General features: G+C 43.4%; 1 protein-coding gene across 2 annotated transcripts in view; it reads left to right on the top strand.

The window, feature by feature from the left end:
- The window catches only part of LOC117141767 (synaptosomal-associated protein 25), a 98116-nt gene that overhangs the window by 59160 nt on the left and 11604 nt on the right, over positions 1–27352 (top strand). For both annotated transcript variants that reach the window (XM_033305398.1, XM_033305397.1), the window contains exons 5-6: positions 5623–5740; positions 17239–17367. In XM_033305398.1, coding sequence (XP_033161289.1) covers positions 5623–5740; positions 17239–17367 — 247 coding nt within the window. The remainder of the gene's footprint in view (positions 1–5622; positions 5741–17238; positions 17368–27352) is intronic.

Raw genomic sequence — 27352 nt, 5'->3', positions numbered from 1 at the left:
CTTGAGGCACGAATAAGGGCTTCTTTCGATGAACAAGGCTCATCATCGTCACTCGAGGATACCACGACCATGTCGAAATCTTCTTCATTGCTTAGGGGCTGGAAGCGATTTGTGGAGTTGATTGAAGGCTGATCAGATGTTGCCTTCTTTGAGTGGAGGGCTGTGCCTGCTCTCTTGTTGTTTCTTCCCTTCCCTTTTTTTAAAGGAGACATCTTGCCATCATGCATAGGTTTGGAATCCGCTGCTGAGCTGACAAAAGAGCCGCTGTGAGTCGTGCTGGCAGAAGTAGAACATACATTGCCACTTAGCGAGAAAGTGTACAGGGACGAGATGGTTGAACTTGATGATGTTATTTTGAACTTATCCAGTTCGAAGTGACGGCCATAACAAAGGTATGGGTGGCGCGTAAATTGGCAGCCGGTGGAGAACGTGTTTCGTTCGTCGGTGCAACCATAAGATGACTGCTAGGGACGCTAACAGTCCGAGCAGAGAGTGTCCAGGTGTGCCGTGTGGTATTGTGATGGACGGCCAGGATTTTATCCGTTGTTTGGGGGGCTTCGAGGTGAAGTTTTCCTAGGCTTAATACCGTAATAGTGGTATTTCTAGTTACTTCTCGTACAGGGGGAAGGCCAAAATCCATCTGTTCAGGAAACGTGTAAGCCGTACCGTCGTAATCGATACCATTAATCTGTATCCTTTCGTTAATGTATCTGATGATGACTGACCCCATTATTGAGAACTCAGAGCCATTTGTTAGAGATACCTCCAGATTGTTCACATTGAACGCGAAGATGTAACATCTTTCTGCCTCGAACACGTCCCTGATGGGCCCGGTTTACCGTACATTGCGGGAACTGTTTTCTCCGTTCAAAAGGTGTTCCAGGCATCTGTTATTCTGCGGTGTGTCAGTGTAAAAGTCCTCGTCGCACAAGAATGTATCATCCAGTTTGGTGAATTTTCGGGTCATATGATATATCTTATTATTAATATTATAAGCTAGGTAATTTGGTGTTATTACAAAATATGTGCTATTAATTGGCAATGGAACTAGTCTGGCGAGGGAATAAACAGGTTGTTTAATGTACAAATGTTCATTTGTAGGAAATTATATACATTTTGTTCAATTTTGACTGTGATATTTTGTTTTTCCAGTATTGTTTTTATTTTATCTATTTCCTGTTCACTTAGGATGAACCTAGGAATTCTATTTATTTTCGCTTATAGCATACTTTCTGTTCATTTAAGTCATTTAAGTGGTTAATGAATAATTATATGTTATAATTAATCCTGTTTAAATATTGTATTTCTTCCAGAAAGGTATCTTGCAAGTTTAATTGTTTGTAAATTTTGTCTTGTGAGGTATCAAAAAAAATTTGTCTCATTATTTATATGGTCCGTGATATTTTCGAACCGGATAAGTATTGTATTGTTAAACATTTCTTGTCTTTGGAGACTGTCATTAATGACTTCAGAATTTATTCTTTATATTGTCTAGGTCTTCATGTATTTCTTTATCGTCGTTGGCATCCATATTGCCGGTAACAACCATTACTAGACTACCCAATCCGTTAGCCAAACCACGTATGTTTTTATTTAATGGTGTAAGGGATATGAGCTTTACTTGGGCTTGGGAGCCCTCAAAGTGGAGTCGGGGTCAAATTTATTAATGGTCAGATGAAAGTGTTCCATACATTGTAAGTTAATTACATAATTAGCTATGTTTTGTATATCTCAATTAGGAAGGCTTTTCCTAATTCTATCCTGGCTAAAGGGGTGTTATCATTTAAGTAATGAACAAAGAGTGGGCCCAAGGGTGAACCTGAAATGGTATGTTAAGAAGTAGTGGGGTCAATTATTATCAGTGTTAGTAGTTATCGATGTACGGCCTTTGTCGTGTTTGACTTGGTGAATCGAGAACCTGGGTGTAATCTTATTACGTCTCGTACAACTTCTCGGGAAATTCATTTAATTTCGTCAAGTTGTCGTCTTCATTATTGAACTTGGTTGAATATATGGGTACGTCCGTTAAATAGCTCAAAGGGGGTATATTTATTAATGAATAGCGTCATCACATGTAATTAAGGCTTCGGACATTGTCTCGTCATGTTCGCTACTGAGTTTCTGTTGTTTTCTGGCGTCAAGTATTATTTTGTAAATCTCAGTTAATGTCGAGTGAAGCCGTTCAACGGGAGAGTTACTAGAAGATTGTTGAAAGGACGTAGGGTCAATGCAGTTCAATGTTTAATTGAGTACGGAACTTGTTGAACATATCGCTTCCGAATTCTGCTTCTTGATCATAGATCAGTTTTTAGGAATACTATATTGGGAAATGAAATGTTTAAAGGCTTTAACTACGTTAATACAATTCCTATTAGCTATAGGGTAAGCAGACGCAAACTTATAAAATAATCGATAAAAGTAAGGTTATAATTTTTGTAAATGGTATAAATATCTATATGTAGAATGTCCAACAGTTTTGAAGCTAGTTCGGGTATTTGGTAGGTGACCTTTTGAGGTTGTCTTGTGTATTTACATTTTAAGAATGTTTCGCATTATTTAATTAACTGATTTATTCTCTCTTTCATATGTGGGAAGAACTTTTGTCGTTTTATGTCGATCCCTCGATAGTTACTATTACAGTGATAGTCGGTTATAAATTTTTCGATCTCCGTACTATATATATAAGTTAACTACAATAAAAACAAACAGCTAACTAATCAATAATATATATCAATATATTAATAATAATAATTATAATCAATAATAATCAATAATAATCAATAATCAATAAGTAATAAAATATTTAACAAGTTTGGGAACATTGTTCATCATTCACTGAACATCCGCCTATCCTACCTAAAAAACTGCAACAATGTAATACATTGTTCTGTTCAAAAATCTAAACATCCACTCTAGACGTCGCAAATGCCACCAACAGCGTCCGCAGTGTGTCTTGTGTGCGCACTTTCGGCCTTTGACGACAAATCGCTGACATTGCAGATCATGGTCAGTTAAAACCAGATCTGCAGAGCACTGCCGCGTCGCTGCCCAACACCCACAGCTAGCTTAGGGTATTCTTAAATCTTTCTGTTCAGTCACAATTTGGAGTTAATAAAATTCTGTTTCCAGTTTGCACAGGATTCGAAACAGTTTTATTATTTCCTTAACAGTAAGCGAAAAACAAGTTCTTACCCTTCCTCGCTATTTTTTTTAAACACTACGGTAACATCGGATCAGCCTATAGCCGATCTGCTCGCCAAGTTTTTTTAAGCAACATACTCAACTTTACCTCCGATCAGCTTAACGATCTTCAGCGTGTTAAACCGGTCTATTCGCCAGGTCCCGATGGAATCCCTTCTGTGCGGAAGCCTTGTGCAAGCCTCTACTGCAACTGTTTACCTTGTCTTTGGAATCTTCACAGTTTTCTTATATATGGAAGGAGTCCTTTGTGATTCCTCTTCATAAAAAAGGTAGCAAACTGGATGCAAGCAATTACAGAGGAATCTCTAAATTGTCGACTATCCCAAAACTTTTTGAAAATGTTATCACTCCTCATTTGCAGCACCTTTGTAGATCAATCATATTACCGTGTCTGCACGGATTTACTTATGTACGCAAACGATTTTAAATTATGCCTCCAGCACAAGGACATTCCGCGCCATTTGGACTTACAATCCGATATAGACAGTTTTCAAATATGGTGCCGTGATACCATATTAAACTTAAATGGCTCCAAGTGCAAAGTTATGACCTTTTGTCGTGTCAACCCAATACGCACGACTTACACTCTAAGTGGGTGCCTTTTTGACAGAATAATCTTGATAATCTTGGTGTTCTTCTGGACCCTAAACTAAAATTTTCTGACCATATTTCGACTATTGTCAATAAGGCCAGGGGTGTGCTTGTTTTTATAAAAAGGTGATCTAAAAAATGATGATCCTTACATTTTTAAAACCTTATTTATTTCGTTAGCCCGTCCGATTCTTGAGTATGAATGACCTGTTTGAAGTCCACAATACGTAGTCCACTCGGACCGCATTGAACCTGTTCAAAAAAACTTTTTACTTTTTGCCTTGTGGCGCCTAAATTGGGATGCAAACCGTATATTACCTCCTTATTCCAGTAGACTACTTTTAATTAACAGTAGCTAACCGTAGAACTAAGCTTGAAACAGTCTTTATTTGTAAGCTTATTCGTGGTGATGTTGAGAGTCCCGACTTGATTAGTCGGTTTTACTTTTTGGTTCCAAGTGGATTCACCTCTTATCTTAAATCATTAGAGATCTAACTATAAATTGCATGACCCTTACAGAGTTTTATGTTCTGACTATAATAGACCTAATCCAATTTTCTGTAATCTTGACTCTCTGCAGCTATTATAGCAATCAATTTTAACTTTTTTAGTTAATTCCAATTAAAAAAATGTACAAAAAAAAAAAAAAAAAAAAAATTTTACTACATAATTAGAGCCTACTAACACTAATATTTATTAGAGTTACTTTACATTATGTTCATTTCCTCGTCTCTGTTCTCTTTTCTATATCGCGTCTATCTTCTCGCGAATCGAGCCGTTAGATAAACGGCAGCGCCCCTCGGTCGGTTGGGCGGGCGGAGTGGCCGTGGGACCCATGCGAAAAAAAAAATTAATGTGCAATATAATTTATATAATAATATAATTATTATATAATATATATATTAATTTTTGCTCCTTTTTATTTCTAAAGTGAGAGGTTTTGCTATTTTTGCAAAATTTGGAATAAAGTTTCGGTAATATCCGCATAAGCCTAAGAATGATTTAATTTCTTTAGGGGCTTTCCGAATGGGAAATGTTTCAATAGCTTTTAATTTCTCTTTATTGTGTCGAATACGCAGCTCAAGTGAGACCTTTCTTAAATTAAATTTTTTTAATGGCTTTCATCGATAACTTTTTTTAGGAGATGGGCATACGAAATGTGTATGTTTTTAAAGGTGGGCAAAAGAAAAAAACAAATAGCTATGGTCGGGCAAACTTTTTTATTGATTATCTTTGTTTTAAAAGATGGACAAATGATTCATTATCTGAGTACACAGAGATTATCTTAAATATCTAATATTTTCTGAAGTATAGCTGATTTGAAAAATCAAAGAGTAGGAAAATGTGGAAAAAGTAAACTTGTTGATTTTCGAAAATTTTCAAAATATCATAACTTGAAAATAGTCGTTGGCATAAAATACTAATTGTTGGAAAAACATGTCAAACGATGGGCAAACTATTCCAGCAATTAGTGAAAAAGGTGTTAGTTCTGTTGTCTTGAAAGCAGGTTTATTAGCTGTCTAATGTTGATTGCAAACAGTCATTTCTGCTTTCTCCTGAATTCAAAACAAGTAATTGCAAATATAAAATGCATTTTATCACGTTTATTGGTTTTGCCTAAAAAAAAGTCAACTGTTTGAGCAGCATGAAACGAAACATTCCGATGGCAAAACGATAGTATCAATGTTGCAAGAACCAGAGCACCTAAATACGAAATCAAATCGATTTCGAAAAAATACGATAACCGGAGCATGCCTAAGTACTTAGGAAAATAAAATATTTCATAATCTATTTATCTTATAAATAATTATATATTTATTTTTTTTTTAGAACAACTGGATCGTATTGAAGAAGGAATGGATCAAATTAATGCAGATATGAGAGAAGCAGAAAAAAATTTAAGTGGAATGGAAAAATGTTGCGGCATTTGTGTTCTTCCGTGCAATAAGTTTGTATATTTTATATTTATATCTATTGAATATAGTGATATATAGAAAGGAGAAGAAAAGTGTATAAAATGTTCCCAGCAAACCACCTTGTTTGTTAAAGTCAAAGATATTTGTAAGACAAGATTTTGGTTAACTTTTAAAATAAAAATTTTGGTCGGTTTGTCTGTTTCTGCTACAAAACGATATTTTAAAATCCTAAAATGTTATGTTTCTTCTAAGCAGCGCAGTGTGAGAAACTTCAGTTCTATAATATTTTGTAAAACCCACTAGTTTTGCGGGAAAACAGCAACAAATAGCTCAATTTCATACGCCCATAACTTCAGAGCACCACAGATCTGTAGATGAGTAGTGAAATTAGCTACCTAAGGTAGGACTTATACAAATTCAAATTCTAACTCAGCAAATGTTAACGTATTTTATTTAGATCGTTCTTACAAAGGTTCTATGTTCCCATTGGCGTAAATGAATACATAAAAATTCCCTTTTACTGTTGGTGTCACGAGTAAACAAATTATTTTGTTTTACCTGCATACGGTTTCCCTCTTAATAGATTGATGAGTTAAAAACTTTTCTCCCGCTTTCACCTTAATATAATATTTTGAATATTATTATACTTTTACTTCTTTTCCTGTCAATTTATATCAATAATTAAACATATTTAATAATTTTAAAATGTTTTACTGCAATGGGCTCCATTTACACATTTTACTCGTAGAGTATAAAACGTATGTTACTGCTAGAAGGAAACGTTTCCGACCCTATATTTATATATATAATATTAATCAGGACCCAAATAGTTACGACAAACAATCTCAAAGAAATCTATGGCCCCAATCTGAAATTATCGTGGATGCCAGCAGGACAGAAACAGGAGAAATAGCGAGCTGTAAGCAGCAGTAAAAGAAAAAAAGGCAAAAAGACAGTACAAATTTGTCAATATTAATGGCTCAAATTTTTAGATACTAAAATCTTAGGATGAGGTTCGAACTATCTTTCCAACATTCCTTAACTGCAATACTGCAATATACTAGATTCGTTGAAAAGTATGTAACAGGGAGAAGGAAGCGTTTCCGACTATATAAAGTGTACATATTCTTAATAAGAATCAAAAGCTGAATCGACCTAGCCATGTCCGTCTGTCCGTCCGTATGAACGAGATCTCATTATCTATTAAAGCTAGAAGGATGAGATTCAGCACACAGATTCTAGAAACAAACACGCAGCGCAAGTTTGTTGTCCCATGTTGCCGCGCCCACTCTAACGCCGCACAAAGCTACCACGCCACGTCCTATAAATATAAAATGGTACTGTGCATTTTCGCTGCAAAACTATTTGATTTCCTAATGTGAAATGGAAATGGAAATTGATTGATTTTCATAGTTTTTGGGATCTCGACGTTCAATCGAACGGACAGACGGCCAGTACGACTCGGCTATTGATGGTGACCAAGAATATTAATATGGCCGGGAGCGCTTTATTCTGCCTGTTACATACTTTCCAACGGACTATATGTGATCGAAAATATGTGAGACTTCCTTGTTAAAAAATCAATTTGCTAATTGCAGACAAACTTTTTTAATTTAACATAAACATAACTCGTATGTGCTTTTTGGCCGTCGCCGCCGACGTACTAGGCCAAATAGCCAGTTCGGGCCAAAAAAAAGGCAAGGACTCGGATGTAATGCTAACGTATTTAGCGGTGCGGATTTATAGTTTACTTGCCAATCAGGAACAGAAGAATAGGGGAACTGACCTTAAAACGTAAAGCCACGCCACCGGCGTACTAGGCTAAGCAGCCAGGTCGATTGAGATGATCGAGTCTTTATGGCTTATGATGACTATTTTTAGGCGTGCGATATTTTAGTTTCTTTGGCCGACGCAGAGAATTAGGAAAAATCTTGTGAAGTCCGATCGTCAAGCTCCGCGGGTAGAGGGTCATGGGTCAACAAACTGCGCTGCGACTTTGTCTCTAGAATCCGTATGCTAAATCTCAACCTTCAAGCTTTTATAGTTCTTAAAATCTCGACGTTCATACGGTCATGGCTAAATCGACTCGGCTATTGATACTGATCAAGAATCCGTCTGTTACATACTTTTCAACGAATCTAGTATACACTTTTACTCTACGAGTAACGGGTAAAATGTGATTCATGTAAGTGGAATTCTAATAATAAAGGAATTCCTAATAATAAAGATATAAATGAAAATAATATTGTTGAGCTGATCAAGTAATTTCGAATTCAAAGTGAAAAATGTGTACCTTCAGAAGTCTGTGATTTGCTCGCACATTCGCCTGGCGCTTGAGACACAAGTGAAACAACTACAAGACATTTTTGATAAAAAAAAAAACTAAGGATATGGTTAGTGTTTTCCGCGGTGAGTTAGATAGAAGTGACATAAAGAAAAAACAAATTGTTGAATATCAAAGGGTAAAAGCTCTTCAGTGCGAAAAACCTTTGGACTTACTGATATATTTGCCAGATTTTTGTGGCAAACAAGACGAATATGTCGCATGGCGGCAACATTCGCTTACGAAGTCTTTGATTATGATGACAGTTCAAGACACTTCAATGTCCTTGGTATTACAAGAAATAAGATCAATGGCACGGCCAGTGCAACTTTATCATCTTTTAATACTTTGTTAAATTTCAAAGCCAGACTATACTTTATTTCTGCTGACAAACTGTCAGTACGCGTTATTACAGAAACTCGGTACTATTAGACAATGATAGCTATCCTTGTTAGAATACTATGACGAGGTAGAAAAAACTTTAAAATTACTCATGAATATACTAAAGCTCACAGTAGTAACCATAAAGAGAGGTCAAACCGACAGAAAAAACTATCACGGAAACTCACACTCTAATTTCCCCAGACAACGGTTCCAAAGTCAAGATCCACAACATCAAAGGTCGGAACCAATGGAGGTTGACTAGTCGATATTGCGTATTCGACAATGAGTAGGAGCAGGACACTGTTGATATTGATTACCAGTCCCTAGCTGAGGAAAATAATGTGAGCAATGATCTTGTATTTTCGAACAGGATGTAGGAAGAGGCTTACTTCTTAAGTTACTAATCGATACCGGTGCCTCAAAAAATGATATCAAACCTTTGTCCACCTTAAAGAATATCTTACCCGTTGAAACGACTTTCCAGGTTAACTCTTTCAATGTGCGCACGCAGACTACAAAAAAATGTCTGATCAAAGTGTTCAATAAAACCACCTATTTCTTCACATGACAGTATAGTGGGACTTGACCTGCTTATGCAAGTTATCACAACTTGATCTAAGTAACGGTATCATTATGTTTAAAGGCGGCACCCGGTTGCTTAACTTTAAATCGTGGCCCAATGTAAATTTCACCCAGGTCGATGACCTTTGTCTATAAAAGAATCCTTCAATATCAAGATCAAATGCGTTTGCAGATCCAAACGAGTCGCTAACCCTACATTATAAACACTTTGGCTACCATACGAACAGATGATGAGCCAGTATACTCTGGGTTATACCCATACCCTATGGGCGTAGCTGACTTTGTCAATTCAGAAGTTACACCACTTTTAGAAAACGACATCATTCGCCCCACAATAAGCCTATTCGGTTTGTTCATAAAAAAAGGTGGCGATGAATTCGGTCATAAAAAGAAAAGAGTGGTTATAGATTTCAGGAAACTGAATAAAAAAAACCGTGAGTGATAAATACCCAATACCTAATATTTCTTCAATATTGGCAAACATGGGTGATGCTCAATATTTTACCACACTGGACCTTAAGTCAGGCTTCCACCAAATAGAATTGGAGGAAAGGGATAGAGAAAAAACGTTTTTTCTGTAAACAATGGGAAGTATGAGTTTTGCAGGCTTCCGTTCGGATTAATAAATGCTCCGAGCATATTTCAAAGGGCTATTGATCATGTCCTCTGTGAGGAGGTCGGAAACACCTGTCATGTCTATGTTGACGACGTCAACATTTTTCCCAAAAAGGAAAGGGTACAACGTAAAGCATATTAACTGGGTTTTTAAAAACGTTGAAGAAGCTAACATGAAAGTGTCTCAGGAAATATCAAAGTTCTTCAAAAATGAGTGAAGTGTCTGGGACTTACTGTGTCCAGAGGTGGAATTCAACCTTCGCCAGAAAAGGTACAAGCCTTGCAAAATTTCCAAATCCCGAGAACCCTTTTTTCACTTAGATCATTTCTAGAGTTAGCCAATTATTATAGGTATTTTATCAAGGGATTCGCCAGACCCCTAACGGACGTCTTAAAAGGCTAAAATGGCAAAATATGTTCTAATCACTCAAGGAAAGTGATTATTGAACTAAAGGAGAAACACATTGAAGCGATTAAAAATTGAAGGATATATTAGCCTCTGAAGATGTCGTTTTGAGATATCCAGATTAAAAAACCCTTTGACATAACAACAAATGACTCGGGGCATGATATATAGCAGTGCTATCCCAAGAAATTCGCCATTTATATTTATTTCTCGGGCCCAACGGAGTTAGAAATTTGCGAGAGTTCCTATCCATTGTTTGAGCTTTACAAAATTTAAGAAATTACCTGTATGGTGTGAGAAACCTCAACATCTATACAGATCATCAGCCGCTGACATATGATGTGTCCGATAAGAATCCCAATGCCAAAATATAACGCTGGAAAGCCTTTATTACCGACCGTAATGCGAACATAATTTACAAACCTGGTAAGGAGTATTATGTAACCGATACATTGTCACGTCAAAACGTGAATGCCTTAGAAGCTGATTCGCAATATTCCGACATTGCTACAGTCAATAGCGAAGAATCCCTGACCTACAGTATATACTATATACTGACAAATCAGTGAACTGCTTCAGGAATCAGATAATTATTGAGGAATCTGATTCCCCATCTGGTAGAATCTTCGTGCTATTTCAGAGTAGAACAAGACATCTTATTGGAATCTCTGATCGGAGCACTCGGAATCGGAAAAAAGGAAAATAATAATGGCAGAACATAACCGCGCCCACCGAGCGGCACAGAATAATGTTAAGCAAATAATGCGTGACTATTTTTTCCTAACGTTTTCAAATTAACAGCAGAAATCGTTGCAAATTGTAGAGTCGGCTCGAGGGCTAAGTATGACCGACATCAGAGAAAACAGATGTTGGGCGAGACGCCAATCCCCACATAAGCCGGAGAGCGTTTACACATTAATGTATTTTCTACAGATCAAAAATACTTTCTAATCCATGTTGACCTACAGACCCATATGAATCTGCGGAGTCACATTGACAGCCGTCATGATTTGCCTGGTACAGGTACGAAAAATCCAATAACGCACGAAACTCCGGGAACGAAGCAAGATCATCAAGAACCTAGAATCAAACGCTAGGAAAACAGAGAACGCACTTCACTTCGCTAGGAGAGAAGTTAACACAAACTAAGCTGAATCGGGTCAGCCGAATGCGCGTGAGTTACCAGTTGTTGGCCTCGATCTCTGTTCCAGGCTGAGATTTCCAGTATTTTTCATCGAAACACGACCGTGCCTGTCTTCTGTCTAAATCGGATTGCTAGATGAATTGAAAGATTCTGTTGAGTTAAATGTTTACAAGAGTTCTGTTGACGACATGTATCTGCGAAAGTGCTGTGTCGGCCGTTCTGGTTTCTTTTACGAGAGCTGTCGCAATCGACATTCTGTCTAAACGCGGTGTCAGCATTGCAACTAAGTAGTGCCATTAGCATTGCAACTAAGTATTACCACAGAGTTAGTTTCGTGGGGGCAATGAACCTCTTGTCGGCTTGGCGGGTGGTACCGAATTGTATATACCCTGTATAGCAGATTCGGAAACTCGGGCATCAAAGTTGCGACACACAACGGCGGAGTAACGGAGTAAAGCAGCCGGCGAAGAAGGCACGCACGGCACGAGTGGCATGGTCAGCGTTCTGCCGCGACGCTGCCGGGTGCCAGTTTTAAGGGTACCATAATTAAGTCGAAACGGATCATATTTAAGTTCAAAGAACTCAAATACTTCTTTGTTGATTTATATATGTATATGTCGGGTTATGAATATCAGGGGCCTCGCCGTCCGTCCGTCCGTCCATATCAGCGTCGCTTATGTCTCTTTTTCACTATATAATTCTATGCAGCTGTGCGCAGTCAACGAGTCCACTTGCGTCTGCTTTGGCTTCTCTACGATTAATGCCACCACTCCAGTTTCGTGCAGCCTGCTTTGTCTCTTCTCAATTTTTGGCATTTCCTTTTCATTATATCGTTTTCCCTTTCTAACCAAGCAGCGCAAGTGGCCACGTTCAGCAACAGCTCTATCGCTCTCGTTTTTGCAAAATCCCGTTCATAGATAATTCATCTATTCATCCTCACACATTGACAATAAATAGGAACACGCATAATAGCAAAGGGAACATGGAGAAGAAGTAAACAGCGACTACACGCATACTCATTATTTTCGCCACGACACGGCCATTCTGACATTTACACGTCCTCGTGTAAGCTTTTGATACCGAGATACCAAGATATCAAGATCACATACTTTCATCACTATTCAATAACATTTAATTTCATTAGTTTGACATTATTAGGCGTATTTCTTAAATCTTAATTCTGTGAAGAAACAAAACAGCTTTTATTTCATTGTTGCTGGGATAACTTATTCTGTTTTCATATTCAGTTCCATTGATCAGTAATACATCAGCTTACAACTTATCTTAACATTATCATTTATCGATTTCTATATATCGATCTTCCGCCAGTTCACACACACTTGATTATTAATTCAATCCAAACTCATCGTCTCTCCTGGACGGATAACTCACAATTCATCGTCTCACCTGACGGATAACTCACAATTCATCGTCTCACCTAGACGGATAACTCACAATTCATCGTCTCACATAGACGGATAACTCACAATTCATCGTCTCACCTAGACGGATATCTCTCGTTCACAAAAGAACTCATTGGCGGGCTTTTATTTTCATTCAACTGTTTCTATATTTCAGCTATTGCTCTACATTCTCGTTTAACTCATTCGGGATTTCTGCATCCGGCATTTTACGTATATCTTCATGGCAATACTTGAACGATCGGTTACTCGTCAACGACTTTAGTGTATACCTGTCACCCTCTAATACTTCAGTCACCAAAAACGGTCCTCTAAATTTCGGATCTAACTTAGTTTGGTGTCTTTCTTCATTCCTCAATAGCACATAGTCACCTACGTGGTGTTTGTCAACGGCTGCCCTACTGCTATCAAATCGGGATTTGTCGTAAGACGCTAAGGAATTCATATTTTCTGTCGCATGAGCTCTAACAGTTGCCAAATCTATTTCACATTCGGTCTCACATGGGGGAACTAATCCAAGGGGTCGAGCCTGTTTACCAATTAACATTTCTAACGGACTTGCCTCAGTGGCACGAGAAATAGTACAATTCAGTGCAAGTTGGACTTCGCCAAGTGCGTCCTGCCACGATCGTTGACTTGATTCTACCACTGACAACAAATTTTTCAGTGTTTCCATCACCCGTTCCACTTGCCCATTTCCACGGCTCATTCCCGTAGCAATCAAGTGAAGTTCAACTTTCTGCGATACGCAAAACTCTGAAAACTTGGAGCTAGTAAAACATCTGCCCTGGTCGGCTATGATGCGATCTGGTACTCCAAATAAGGATATGGAAGATTTCATAGCATTAACACAGCTTTCGGCATCTATCTTCAAGGTGTGATACAGATAAACAAACTTTGTATAGGCATCGATCTGAACAATGACATACTCCTTCAAATCGCTCTTGCCACTTAATTTCCCCGTTATATCTATGTGGATGGTGTGCCACGGTATACTTGTCTTCGGAATGGAATGAAGTTCCGCCTGAACCTTCCCGGAAGATGATTTCACTGATCTACAAGCGAACCAATAATACTGGTACACTTTATCAAGTGTCTTTTGCCACCCTAAATGCATTATCGACTCGTGTACCTGGTTAATTACTGACCATTTAAAAGCTCTGGGTACAACTGGTAAATAACTTGTTCTACCTCGTCTTTGGACCTTCCGATATAATACACCTTTTCGCAAATCATACGTTTTGGCCAAGTTTTCGGCCAATTCATCTGACTCCAATTTGTTAACAATTTCTATTATCTCAAGGTCTAACCGTTGCTCAGCAAGAAGCCAAGTACTTGAAATTTCAGACAGATTTACTCGTTTTTCGGGAATCTTGTTTATTGACAAAATGTGTTCGGGTGATAAAGGATTTCTTGATAGGAAATCCACATGAGCCATACGCTTACCCTCTCTATATTGAATTTCGAAATTAAACGATTGTAAGTAGGCCCACCAGCGGTGAACTCTGGGTGTTAAATCTATTTTTGTGCGAGAAGCTTTTAATGAATTGCAGTCTGTATAGACAACGAACTCACGGCCAATTAGGTAATGGCGAAAATGTTTAACGGCTTTTACCACTGCCAAGGTTTCCAGCTCGTAGGAGTGATATCTAGATTCAACAGAGGTAGTTGTTTTGCTGAAGTATTCGATTACATGGGGCTTACTTTCTATACGGTGCAAAAGTATCGCTCCATATCCACAGGCACTTGCATCAGTGTGCAACTCAATAGGATATGGCGGGTCGAAGATTACCAGAACAGGCTCATTTGTGAGGATCGTCACAACTTTAAGTCTGATCTCTTCCAGCTCAGCGCTCCATGTAATCTTGCCGCTACCAGACGAAAGTGAATACAATGGTTTCATAAGTTGGGAGAATCCAGGCACGAATTTGCGAAAGTCCAAGCCAATGAATTGTCTAACGCCGGAGACAGTTTGAGGAGGAGGCAAGGAGCTTAATGAAGCTATCTTTCGCACATTCGGACGAATTTCTCCCGCTCGCACTTCATAGCCCAAATACTGAACCGTTGTTTTGAGAAAACTGCATTTAGCAAGGTTAAAGGTAAAACCAGCCTTTTTAACCTTTCCAAAGCCAATTCCTTGGTTGGCGATACTACCATTATATCGTCCATGTAAACGATTACAAAAGAGTTAGCAAGGTCACCAAGTGCATTTATGACTGCGCGCTGGAAAACAGATGGCGCATTTTTGAGGCCAAAAGGCATTGTAAGAAATTCAAATTGGCCGTCTGGGGTCACAAATGCAGTATATTCCACGGATTCAGGGTGAATCGGGATTTGGTGGAAACCACTTGCCATATCCAGGCATGTGAAATAATTTGCTCCGCGAAGTCTAGCAATTTGATCGCTGATAAGCGGCAAGGGGTATTTATCCGAAATCGTGTTCGAGTTTAGCTCTCTAAAATCAACACATAGACGGTCGGTTCCGTTCTTCTTTTTGACGAGCAACATGGGGCTAGCAAAGGGGGAGCAACTTGGGCGAACAATATTACATCTTATCAATTCGCTCACCTGCATTCGCACTACTTCTCTCTCTTCGGGGCTAAGTCTGTAAGGTCGGCGCTGAACAGTTTTAGTTGGGTCAATCAAACGGATTTTCATTTCGCCTGTATTTACTCGAGTATGAGGTATCCCGTTGGTAAATGAAGTCGAGTGCTTTTCAAGTAGCTCAATTAATTGAGCTTTCTCATTGTCGACTAATTCGGTGTCAATATCGGACAAAGTAAACGATCGCTCAGTAACGGAACAATTATTAACAGTTTTTGATTTTACAACTTTAAAATTATCGGATGCCAAAATTACATAAAAGCCTTGTTTAAGTATTTCTCGCCCTATCAGAATATCATTCCTCATTTGCTCTTTCGGGACTACATGAAATAATATTTCCATAATATTTTCGTTTATAGTGACTTCACTCAAGATTTGCAATGTACTGCACACACTGCCACCACCAATGCCGTTTATCATTACAGTATTGTTTATACGTTTACCAGATAACTTACTGCTAATGTCGTCTTTAATAAGGGAGCACTCTGCACCGGAATCGAAACAAATTGGATAGATCTCACCTCGTTGATGCAAGCTTCCCTTTGGCTCAATCACACAACATTGGTTAACAGTCTTCTGTTGAGTCACATCTTGTTTGGCTGCAGTTCCGTTTTTCGGGCACTGGTTGGAGAAATGTCCCGGTTGGCCGCACCGATAGCACGTAACAGTTGATTTTTCACGCTGCGTTTTCGCCTCTCTATCTTGTCGCATTTTACTTCGGCATTCAGCAATTCGATGTCCCGGCTTTGAACAGAAGTGGCATACAACTGGCGATGCCTTACGGTTCTTCTGGTCAGGTCCAAGGTTGTCATCTCGAGCATGTCGCTTCTTGTCGAACGTAAACACTTTTAACTCCGCCTGTAGCTTACTTCTGGTACGCACATTGGATGTGAAGAGGACGCGCTGCAAACGACTGTCAATGTTTGCCATATGCGCAAGAACAGTTGTAACGGCAATTTCTTCTATTTCCATATTCCGCCACTTCGTAGTCAGCGTCGTCACCAGCCGACTCGCATACACCGCGTAACATTCGGCGGCAGTCGGGCGGCTGTTGAGTAAATTTAAAAACGTAGCGGCCGGCGTCTCTTCGGTTTCAAAGCGCTGCAGAAATAATTCCTGGAACTCTTGCCAAGTCATACCCTGGTACGAAATTTGTGTTAGCCACTGAGATGCAGTTCCCTCCATGCAGTTACTTAGTGCCATGATCAATTTACTTCCTTTAAGGGGGTGCTCAGTTAGAATTATATCGGTTGTTGAACACCACTTTGCTGCCTCTACGCATGCAGCATCAGGGTTAAATTTGGGTAGCTTAACATCATAGCTATGTTGCTGCTCACGTGCCGGCGTCACTTGCATGATTTTTACAAGTTCAGCCAAATTCCGATTTTGCATTTCGACTACTGCACGCCACTGATCCTCAGAAAATGCAGGGTGTGGCACAGATCCCACTTCTGATGTCGGGTTATGAATATCAGGGGCCTCGCCGTCCGTCCGTCCGTCCATATCAGCGTCGCTTATGTCTCTTTTTCACTATATAATTCTATGCAGCTGTGCGCAGTCAACGAGTCCACTTGCGTCTGCTTTGGCTTCTCTACGATTAATGCCACCACTCCAGTTTCGTGCAGCCTGCTTTGTCTCTTCTCAATTTTTGGCATTTCCTTTTCATTATATCGTTTTCCCTTTCTAACCAAGCAGCGCAAGCGGCCACGTTCAGCAACAGCTCTATCGCTCTCGTTTTTGCAAAATCCCGTTCATAGATAATTCATCTATTCATCCTCACACATTGACAATAAATAGGAACACGCATAATAGCAAAGGGAACATGGAGAAGAAGTAAACAGCGACTACACGCATACTCATTATTTTCGCCACGACATATATTTTTAAAAATCCCGATCTTTTTTATGACGGCTACTTACTTTGGAGTTTTTATTTAAATTTCTGCGAAATCTTTAAATTAGAATTACATTTGTCAAGGCAAGAATTTCACATAATTTATAAGTTTAACAAAAGAAATATTTTAACCAAAAATAAATGTTTTATACTTTTAGAAGTCAATCATTCAAAGAAGATGATGGGACCTGGAAAGGCAATGATGATGGAAAAGTTGTAAATAATCAGCCACAGAGAGTGATGGATGATAGAAATGGCATGATGGCGCAAGCGGGTTATATTGGAAGGTAAGTTTACTTGTGAATGCCTAAGTACGAGTAAGCAGAACGCTAAGCCAATTGTGCATGCTCTAGAGTAGAAAATATAGAGACCGCGAGAGACTTGGCAGCACATAAACAAATGATTTTAAGAACTGCTGCGAGATCCTACATTATCCCCCATTTGGAAGCGTAGCTTTCAACAGCATCTTCAACAGTTTGCTTCGTCGGTCCTGCTGCTATAAGATCCTTTGTACGATGATTTTTCAAGCAAAACTCTTCGGAGAAATTCCAGTACTGGCCTCTCGTTAATGCCATAGGTTGCCAATCACCTATGTCGGTGGTCTTTCGGGCTTACGAATCATTATTATGCTCTTCGATTTCCCAGCTTTCAGAATGTATCCCAAAACAAGAATACTGTTGAATATTGAATATAGCTATGTACATAGCGACCACCCCGGTAGCAATTCGAGTACTTGCTTGCCGGGCAAGCACTCCCCCTTGCTGAGGAGCGAGATCTACCTAAAATCTCTACTGATCTCTGGGTCACAGCACCCGAGTTTTGCGCAACCAGCACCGTAACTCAAACCTCGAGCACGAATGCTCTAACCGATATGGGTACCAACTACTCGCATTACCTCAATGAGCGGTCTTGGATTTGCTCCCACAAGCATGGTTAGAGGAACCTATCGCTGCATTAGTCGCCTTTTACGACAAGCAACAGCGGACTGTGGTCGTTCTTCTCCAGCGGGTATGCACGCTTTACCTTGTATTTTACCGCTAATGACTTAGCAGCCAAGTCAAGCGGGGGAGCTCCACCAAGTACCTGCAGTGCCACTGTGGACACTGTTCGGCATATCGAAAGGCATACAACCAGGATTAGCCTCTGGCAGGAGGCTAGTCGCCTCTGGGCATCTACTTCTTCCGCTGTGTCATACCATACCGGGGCACCGAACAGCACACAAGGTGCCATGAGTCCGTCATATATGGTCCGCCTGGCTCGAGGACTTAAGCCCCAGTCGGCTCAAAGCACATGCGCACATGGTCCAACGACTCCGGTCATCGTCCTTGGCGAAATCCAAACTGCCATCTGCAGCCTTCCGGAAGAACTCCTCTCACACGATTCACCATGATGGCCTCGAGCACCTTACCAAAGACTGGTAGCAAGCATATTCTTTTAAATGAGGAGGGCTTACACTTGTCCTTCTCTGGTCCTTTGAGCAGCGAGAAAACTCGTGGGCACTTCCACTCGGCGGGGAAGTATCCCAATCGGATGCATCGGGAAAACAACGAAGATAGGTGCTTAGGTGCGCGCCAGACTGCTTTGCAGATAGTGCCATTGATGCCGTCCAAGCCGGGAGAGCGCCTGCTCTTCAACCGGGCAACACATACATCAACCTCGAATACTTCGAGGGCCGGTAGGACTTCCTCCGCGATGGCAGTCGGTGCTTCGGATTCCGCAACTGGGAAGAAATTGCGGAGGAGCACTCGTGTACAGTCACCCCAATCAGTGATCAACTCTCCATTCACACGGTGGCACCCAATCTCCGTGCATTTTCTGCAGCCTTATGCAGGCTTACGCCTTGGGAAAGGTGTGAGGATAGGTAATAAGGGCTGTAACTCAACTTCGTTTCCTGTAGGCACTGCGATCATAGGCTTGTAATGGGCATTTCGCTTTCGGTGTTTTATTGGCCAGAGATTACAGTGTTGTTGGCAGGACATTGAAATATGGCGCAGTTAAGCAATTGGTAACAGCCGCGGTTGTACAGCCGTTGTATTTAGGAGTACAGTTGAAACTGAACTGGGGACTGCAAGTTCTGTTGGCATTCTTACCAGGCTGGCTGGGAGAGATGGGAGCGTATTTCTTTTGGGTCTGCACCAGCTACTTTCCTTATTTCTTCAAATTCACAAGTCCATTGCCGGGTCTCGATTGAGAAAATTAATTCTCCAATGTATCAAATTATACTGTAATTAATTGATATTGTCTATCCGAAGTCTGCAAGGAAATTTGTAACAGCCTCCTGCTTCCGTAGCGCGCAGAGCGAGGGGTAAAAGCCACACAGCTTAGCACCGGCTTATTGCTAATATGTTTTGCGAGTCGAATCCGTCACTGCAGAGCAGTGAACAATGGATGATGGCTATTCCAGTTTTGCACGTCGATGACACTAGTGTTATTTAAAGGGGCCTCTCTTCAACATATGCGCCACAGTTATGCTCGCAAATAAATTAATTGTAAAAAATTTGAAGAGTTTGAACTATCCAGATTTTTAATTCCGAGCACTACAAGATTTAATTTTATTACATTTTTTCATAATTTCTGTGTTCCATGTTCCAAAAATTGAAATATCTCGTTCACAATTTCAAATATGTTTTTAATAGTGTCTCCATTCAGAAATACTCTGTATTCTATCATGCAATGCCTTATAATGCCTTATAAATGCATCTGTCTGATGCATTTTAATATTTATTCGTGAACATATTTTGTCGCTCCCTTGATTCCAGATACTTCTCGCCGCAAATAGAACATAAGAGCTTAGTTTTGAGCTTTGATTACTTACCTTTCCAGTAATTTTTCCTTTTTTATTCGAGGAGTACTCCTTACCATGCTCATACGTTTAAAAGCAATAGCTGCAGTTGTAGGTTTATTCTCTAAGTTGCCCTTTTTTTTCAGTATTTTCTTTTTTTTCAGTATTCAGTAAAGTGGTGAACATAATTTAAGGAGCATCACTTTTCAGAATGCTTATCAAATTTATATGACAAGAGCTCAAGTCGCACCCTATTTTTGCCTCCGTGTTGACATCGAAACTTGGAGATACGCTGAACTTGTTTGTAAAATGTGGCCACTCAGAGGTCGGTGTGGCCAGCCAAGACGGGCTTTTCGACCACAGTCGATGATCCAGAAGCTTTGACGGATGAAGATGTTCCAACGTCGTGGGGGATCTAAAAGCCAGTGTAGCACAATTTCTGAATCTGTCCAGCCGCTCGTGCTGAAAAGAAGAATTGTTAGTGACGTTTTGACAAGTGTAAGTAATCGAGAGGAATTGTTGGTGACGTTTTGACAAGAGTAAGTAATCGAGAGAGAAGTAAGGCAGCATTTACCTCCAAACCTGGACCGGGCCACGCGAGTTTTAGAGGCAACAAGTGTGACTCGAAAACTACATTCGTCTGTAACTCGAGCATAGACTACCGCACCCTAGGCGTGTCTCGAAATGGTACGCAATATACATCCTCTACCACGGCTCTCCAGCGCGTGCGTATAGTTTCAGGAATCGGATCGTCCCATTGCAGAAAACTTGTCCAGCTTTTGGGGAAGATGAGGTTGAGCAGAGATTTGAATCCCCGGCTGAGTTCTTGAGGAGCTGGATGGGCTCAACACATCTATCTTCATCAGGCAATGATCTCAGAAGACGCCAACTATGGGAACTCCATTTACCTTTAGCCAAAAGCCCAATAACCTCGTCCTTTAGAATCATAAGGTCCTCGTATGTGTTGTACCAAAGACACTAGAATAACAAGATGCGTAACGCCATACGATTTTTTGGCACACGATTTTTTTGCCGTGGCTCTAGAGGTGGCTCCAGGCTCGAGTTTTTGTTCGAGAAATAGAGTGCGGAGAGCGCTACAGCGAACAGCTCTTTTCTACGCACACAGTTTTTTTTTTTATTATTCGACTTACGGTAGGAAAATTAAAATCTTCTAAAGATACCCCCTACTGTCCGTAGGTGGCATGCACGATTCATAAGCCCTAATTGCTTTTTCACCTTTTTGCTGCTGCTTAGAAGAACTGCTTCGGTCTTGTGCGCCGCTATTGCTAGCCCGGCATTCTCGAGCCACATGATGGCAGCACCGATCGTAGAGTTGCAGTTGTCTTCCAACCCTGCGATTGTTTTAGAGACAGCTGTGATTGCCACATCGTCGGCAAAACAGTGCAGCTCTACTCCTACGGGCCTGTTGATGCCCAAGATCCCATCGTACATAATGTTCCATAGGATTGGTCCAAGTACCGATCCTTGGGGAACACCTGCCGAAACTCGGTATCTTTTTGGGCCATCTTCCGTATCGTACCATAGGACCCGCTCCCTAAAGTAGCTGCCAACGATTATCCTTAGGTACTCCAGGATCCCCATGCGGTTCATGGCTGCGAGGATTACGGGCCATCTGGCGGTGTTAAATGCGTTCCTTACGTCCAGAGTCACTATTGCGCAGTATTCCTTCCTGCTCCCTAACCATCTATCACCAGAAAGTGCGGTCTTGGCGATGTTACTAACGGCCGAAAGAGCGTTCAGTGCGTTCTTTCCTTTCCGGAAGCCATATTGATGGCTTCCCAGGCCGTTGGTGCTCTCGGTGATTCCTCTCGGATATCCAGTAGGCATAGAGGGCGGTAGCTGTTTGCAGCATGTGCTGGTCCCTTGCCTTTCGGCAACAGGACTAGCTTCTGGCTTTTCCACCTTGTTGGGAAGATTCCGTCCAGAAGGCATTGCTGGAAGGTGGCCCTGAAGATTTCAGGTCTACCCAGCGCCACTGCTTTTATAACAGCTCCAGGAATACCATCTAGTTCAGGGGCTTTGTTGGGTTTGATGCGCTTGGCTGCCTCGACGACTTCAAGTTCTGTGACGCACTGGAAATCTGGGGCAGGGGCTGCCTCTGTTGGCCTCCATAGAGTGGTTTGCTTTGGAAATAGCTCCCCTACTATGTTAGCCAGGACCCCCGGGGTTGCCGCTCTCCTCCTTAGCTTGTTGGTAACAAGCTTATAGGCGAGGCCCCAGGTATCGCTGTCTACGCCATCCTGCAGCTCCTTAAACGACCGCGCTTTGGCAGCCGCGATGCCGTGCTTGAACTCTAGGCGTTTCCTTCTGAAAGCCTCCAAGAGTTCCGCGTGGTGTGTACTGCCTCTGGCTCGTTGCGCCGTTCTCCTAGTCCTGAGGCAATCAGACCGTAGTTGGCTTAGGGAGGCACTCCACCAGTAAACGGGTGGTTTGCGCTGTGCCTTATTTTTCCTTGGCATGGTTGCGTCGCAGATTCTTCCCAGCATATTCATGAGGCCTGCCGCCATACTCTCTGCGTCCCCATTTGGGATTTCCAGGGAATTGATCTGATAGGCCAGCATGGCCTCATCGATCTTCCTGGTGTCCCATGCTTTCCCGGCTGTTCTGCTCTGCCGTCTCCTGGGCATGCCCTCCGGGGAGAGACTGAAGGAGATCAGGGCGTGGTCGCTCAGCGTCATGACGTCATGGACCATCCAGTTGTTGTTGTCCACTAACCCTCTGCTGACAAAGGTAATGTCAATAAAGGACGTACCCCTATCGTTGTTGAACGTCGGCTTCCGTCCGTCGTTCAGCAGTATAAGGTCCAGCATTCCCATGGCGTCAATCACAGCTCGGCCTCTGGCGTTGAATGTCCTGCTGCCCCATTCCACTGCCCAGGCATTAAAGTCGCCGGCAACGACCTTCGGGCTTCGCCCTCTCGCATGGTCCACGAACGCCTCCAGAAACTCCTCGAACTGATCGGGGGTGTCGCTCGGCGGAGCGTAGCAGCTGTACATGTGCACGTGTTTTAACTTCGTATAAGCGATACCCCGCATAGGTATAGCAGCCAGTTCCTGGACGTGGAGAGAGCTGCAGCATTTGATAGCTGCTTTACCTGTCTCGTCAAGGAGGTTCTTGGCTTCTTTTAGGGTCGCTCTGTAGGTCTGGCACGCAAAGCTACCCGTCGGGTGGTTTCTGTCCACCTCGCTGCTGCAGATCAGGCATTTTGGTGCTGCAACGCACCCCTTTGCCTTGTGCCCACCGTGCTCACCGCATCTAAGACAGCAGTCTGCCCTGTCAGTGTCCTTGCAGGTTGCTGATCGATGACCATAGCCCAGGCACCTGTAGCATCTCGTGGGTCGGACGTCCTGGGTGAAACGACATCTTGACCATCCAACGATTAAGGTGCCCTGTTTAAGGACTGGTATCGCCACGTTCGCGTTCAGCAGCACTGAGGCTATCTGCGTGCCATCCCGCATTCTGCGAAGGCCCCTGATATCCTCAGGATTTATCTGCAGACCCTGAAATTGGGCGACCATGCAGCTGTGGAGCTCATCTGCTGTCGTAGCCTCGTCAAATCCGCTGCAAGATAGAGCTATTCTTTGCGCTCCCGTGCGCACAGAGGATAAGTCATTGAGCGCCGCTTCCAGGTCGCTCTTAAACTTGGGAACGCTTTCAGAAGCTTTCCCCTCTACCTCAAGCAACAGCTAACCTTTCTGCGTTCACCGGATTTTTCGCACGTGGCTGCCCAGTTCGCTAGGGCTCGGGTCAGATCTTAGCTTCCGAAGCATCTCTGCGTACGAAGCCTCTTCTGTCTTTTTTACGTTGAGTGCCTCAGGTTTTTTACGCAGGCGCGTAGGCTTCACCTTGAACCACTCTGCACCCGTGCTAGCATTCTTGGCGACAGATGCGTAGCTGCCTGGCTTGGACTCGTTTGGTCTGGATGGCGCCTTTTCTTCACCGTTGCCACCCAACGTAGGGTTGCTCGGCTTGGGCGCCTGGGCGTTTGGCACTTGCCAAACCTGCGCTGCCTGCCTGCGCAAACCTGCGCTTTTTGAGGAGCCTTTTTGGAAGGCTTTTGTAAATCTGTCTGGGTAGCACTGCTCTTCAAGCGGTGCTCGCTAGAAGTACCTTCGTACAGCTCTATCGCCCTGTTGTTAAGGGCTGAGAGTTCGGAAGCTATGCCCTTTGTCTCTCGTGTCACGTGGCGTTGGGTCTCGAATGCGGATAGCAGGATGTTGATCTTGCCATTCATCCTGGTGAGAAAGCCCCTCAGGTCCTCGTTCTGGAGAGCCGTGGTCAGGTCCGAAGACCGATGAGGGGAACCAGCTGGGGACTTCTCTCCCGTCCTTTGCGATGGCACGGCGATGTGGTCCATCGTCTTCTGACTTGTCGCGGTCGTAGATGCTGTAGGAGCCAAGTTCTCCACCTCTACAACATCGCTGCAGTCGCTAGTCAACGGCGGCTGGGAGCCTGCGTGCTCACCCCTCGCCACCGACGGGACTGAGATTCCGTCACCATGGGTCGTGTTACCGACTCCTCTGGTGGGGGATCTCGAAAGTCGGGAGCTCCTCCTGAACGGGTCGTTGCGATCAGGGGGACTGCCCCCCACTGAGCTGTCCATCAACTGAAGGATGGCCTAAGGTTACCTAGGCGAAGCACAAGCCTTAGAAAGGGGTTCCCACGTAGGCCACGGATTTCCCCCTGGCTTTTACGGATGGAGGTTTGTACCGCCTCGACTCGGACACCAGAGCCTCTGCTCTCGCCTCGGCACCAGCACGGTGAGAGGATGATATTTGGTCTGTCCGCGACCTTTGTGCCTTTTCCCCTTTCTTAACGACTTGTGCGCTCCCAGTAACCAGTAACAAAATTAAATGAAATTAAATTTCAACGGTTTAATTTTAAATTTAACTTTGAATTTCGCGCCCTACTGTCGAAACACAACACTGATCACACGGTTGATCTGGCAACGCCGCCCTCTCCAGATCACCCGTTGCGCCGAGTTGGCAGCGCTATCAGCTGTTTTATCCGCTGCAACAAACGCCAGCTAATAAATTACCTATTGACCTGAAACAGGCGCGCAATTAACTCGCGTGATTGCAGCGCAAAGCTGTGGCGCGACTCCACCGTGTGGTTTTGCCAGTTTGTCGCGCACACCGGCCGACACAACTTCTATAATTGCCGAACGCCAATCCGAGTACAGAGCCCGCAGGAAAACGCTTAAGATAGCAATAAGGGAGAGCAAGCGCAAATGCTTCCTCGACCTATGCGATTCTGCCGACAGCGACCCATGGGGAAGTGCCTACAAGGTGGTGGTCAAGAAGGCGTACACTAGGACTCCTAAGCTACTGGACCCAGCGATGCTCCGCAGTGTAGCGGAACACCTGTTCCCTGTGATGGATGGGTTACGCCCAGCCGACCCAGCCACAGGGGACCACGTCGATTCCGACGCCACGGTCAGCAGTGACGAGATCCTGGAGCTGGCAAAACTGCTGAAGGACGGCAAGGCCCCCGGACCCGACGGCATCCCGAGCAGGGCGCTTCGGCTTGCTCTCCACCTGCAGCCAGACTCGTTTGCGAAGGCACTCACCAAGTGCCTGGAGGAAGGAGTTTTCCCGAGTTGCTGGAAAATCAAAAAGCTGCTTCTCCTCCCAAAACCAGGGAAACCACCCGAGGAGCCTTCATCGTTCCGGCCAATATGCCTCATCGATGGAACTGGCAAGCTCCTGGAGAAACTGGTGTGCACTCGGCTTGAGAGGGCTATCGCCGACGCGGGTGACCTCTCACGGTCCCAGTTTGGATTCAGGAAAGCGCGGTCCACCGTAGACGCTGTCAACAGAGTGGTCGAAGTAGCGGCCCAAGCAATCGACGGCACCCGATGGAAGGGTGGCAGCAAAGAGTACTGCCTCATGGTCACTCTAGACATCAGGAACGCCTTCAACACAGCGAGATGGGACCGTATCCTAGAAGCACTAATTGGCTTCAGCGTCCCAGCCTACCTAGTCAGGATCATACGCAGCTATTTTTCTGATCGGGTCTTACTGTGCGAGTCGTCGGAAGGCGTCTTCAGGCACCAGGTCACCGGTGGAGTCCCGCAAGGCTCGGTCCTCGGCCCGCTTCTGTGGAACACCATGTACGACGGGATACTTCGTCTACCGCTGGTCGGGAGGAGCGAGATTGTAGGCTTCGCGGACGACGTGGCCTTGCTCGTTGTCGACAAGTATCCCGGCAAGGCCGAAGAAAGCTGCAACCAAAACATCAGGGCCATCGAACATTGGCTCAGTTCAATGGGGCTAGAGCTGGCGCCGGAGAAGACCGAGGCTGTCCTGATTAGCTCAAGGAAAGCGGTGGAGACGGCCACTGTCGAAGTAGGCTGTACCAAGGTGTCCTCCTCTCGGGCAATCAAGTACCTGGGAGTCATGATAGACACCAGGCTTTCGTTCCGAGAACACCTTGCCTACGCTAACTCCAAAGCAGCAGGAGTAAATCGGGCGCTTTCAAACATAATGTTGAACTCCCGAGGCCCAAAACAGGCGAGCAGAAGGCTGCTGACGAGCGTCACCCGAGCGACCATGCTATATGCCGCCCCGGTGTGGGCAAAAGCGCTTGGTACCGAAAGCTACGCCCAGGGCCTAAATGCTACCCACAGACTTTCGGCCTTACGTGTCTGCTGCGCCTTCAGAACAGTGTCCAACGCGGCGGCATTGGTGATCGCAGGGATACCGCCTCTGGACCTGTTAGCGAAGGAAAACGAAGTGGTCTTCAACCAAACCCACGGTCGAAGACTCTCCCCGGCGCCAAGAAGGCAATACGAGCTGAAGCAAGGCAGCACACCCTGGAGACATGGCAGCACAGGTGGACCAACGAGCCCAAGGGTCGCTGGACGCAGCAGCTGATACCCACCCTCAAGCCGTGGCTAGAGCGGAAGCACGGCGATATTACGTTCCACCTAACGCAGCTGATCAGCGGGCACGGTTGCTTTCGCAGCTACCTGATGCGCTTTGGACACGAGGATGCGGATGATTGTCCATGGTGCGGAGGTGGTCGGAGCGAAACAGCTGAGCACGTTCTCTTCTCGTGCGTTAAATACGCTAGGGAACGGAGCTCTCTGGAAACCGTACTTGGCGGCAGACTGAATGCGGACAACCTAGTCCCATTCATGCTGCAGGGGGAGGCGGAATGGCAAGCGGTCAACAGCTTCGCCGCAGCGATAACCACCGAGCTCAGAAGAGCCGAGAGAGCCAGGAGGGTCCACGAGTGAGCAAATCCTGATCGTCCTCGCGAAGCAATGCTTCACGGCCATACCGCGGGGAGTCCTGGATTTGCCCTCCTAAATGTTATTATGTTGTATTGTATATAGTTTATCATAAGAATTCAATAAACGAATTAAAAAAAAAAAAAAAAAAAAAAAAAACAACTTCTATAATTTCGGATTTTTCGCGCAGCGTTACTTTAAGACGTCCGTCTTCGCGGCGATGTAGACTTGGTCT

Source organism: Drosophila mauritiana, chromosome 3L (genome assembly GCF_004382145.1).
Source record: "Drosophila mauritiana strain mau12 chromosome 3L, ASM438214v1, whole genome shotgun sequence".
Lineage (NCBI taxonomy): Eukaryota > Metazoa > Arthropoda > Insecta > Diptera > Drosophilidae > Drosophila > Drosophila mauritiana.
The sequence above is the reverse complement of the archived record's forward strand: the minus strand, read 5'-3'. Positions and strand labels throughout refer to the sequence as shown.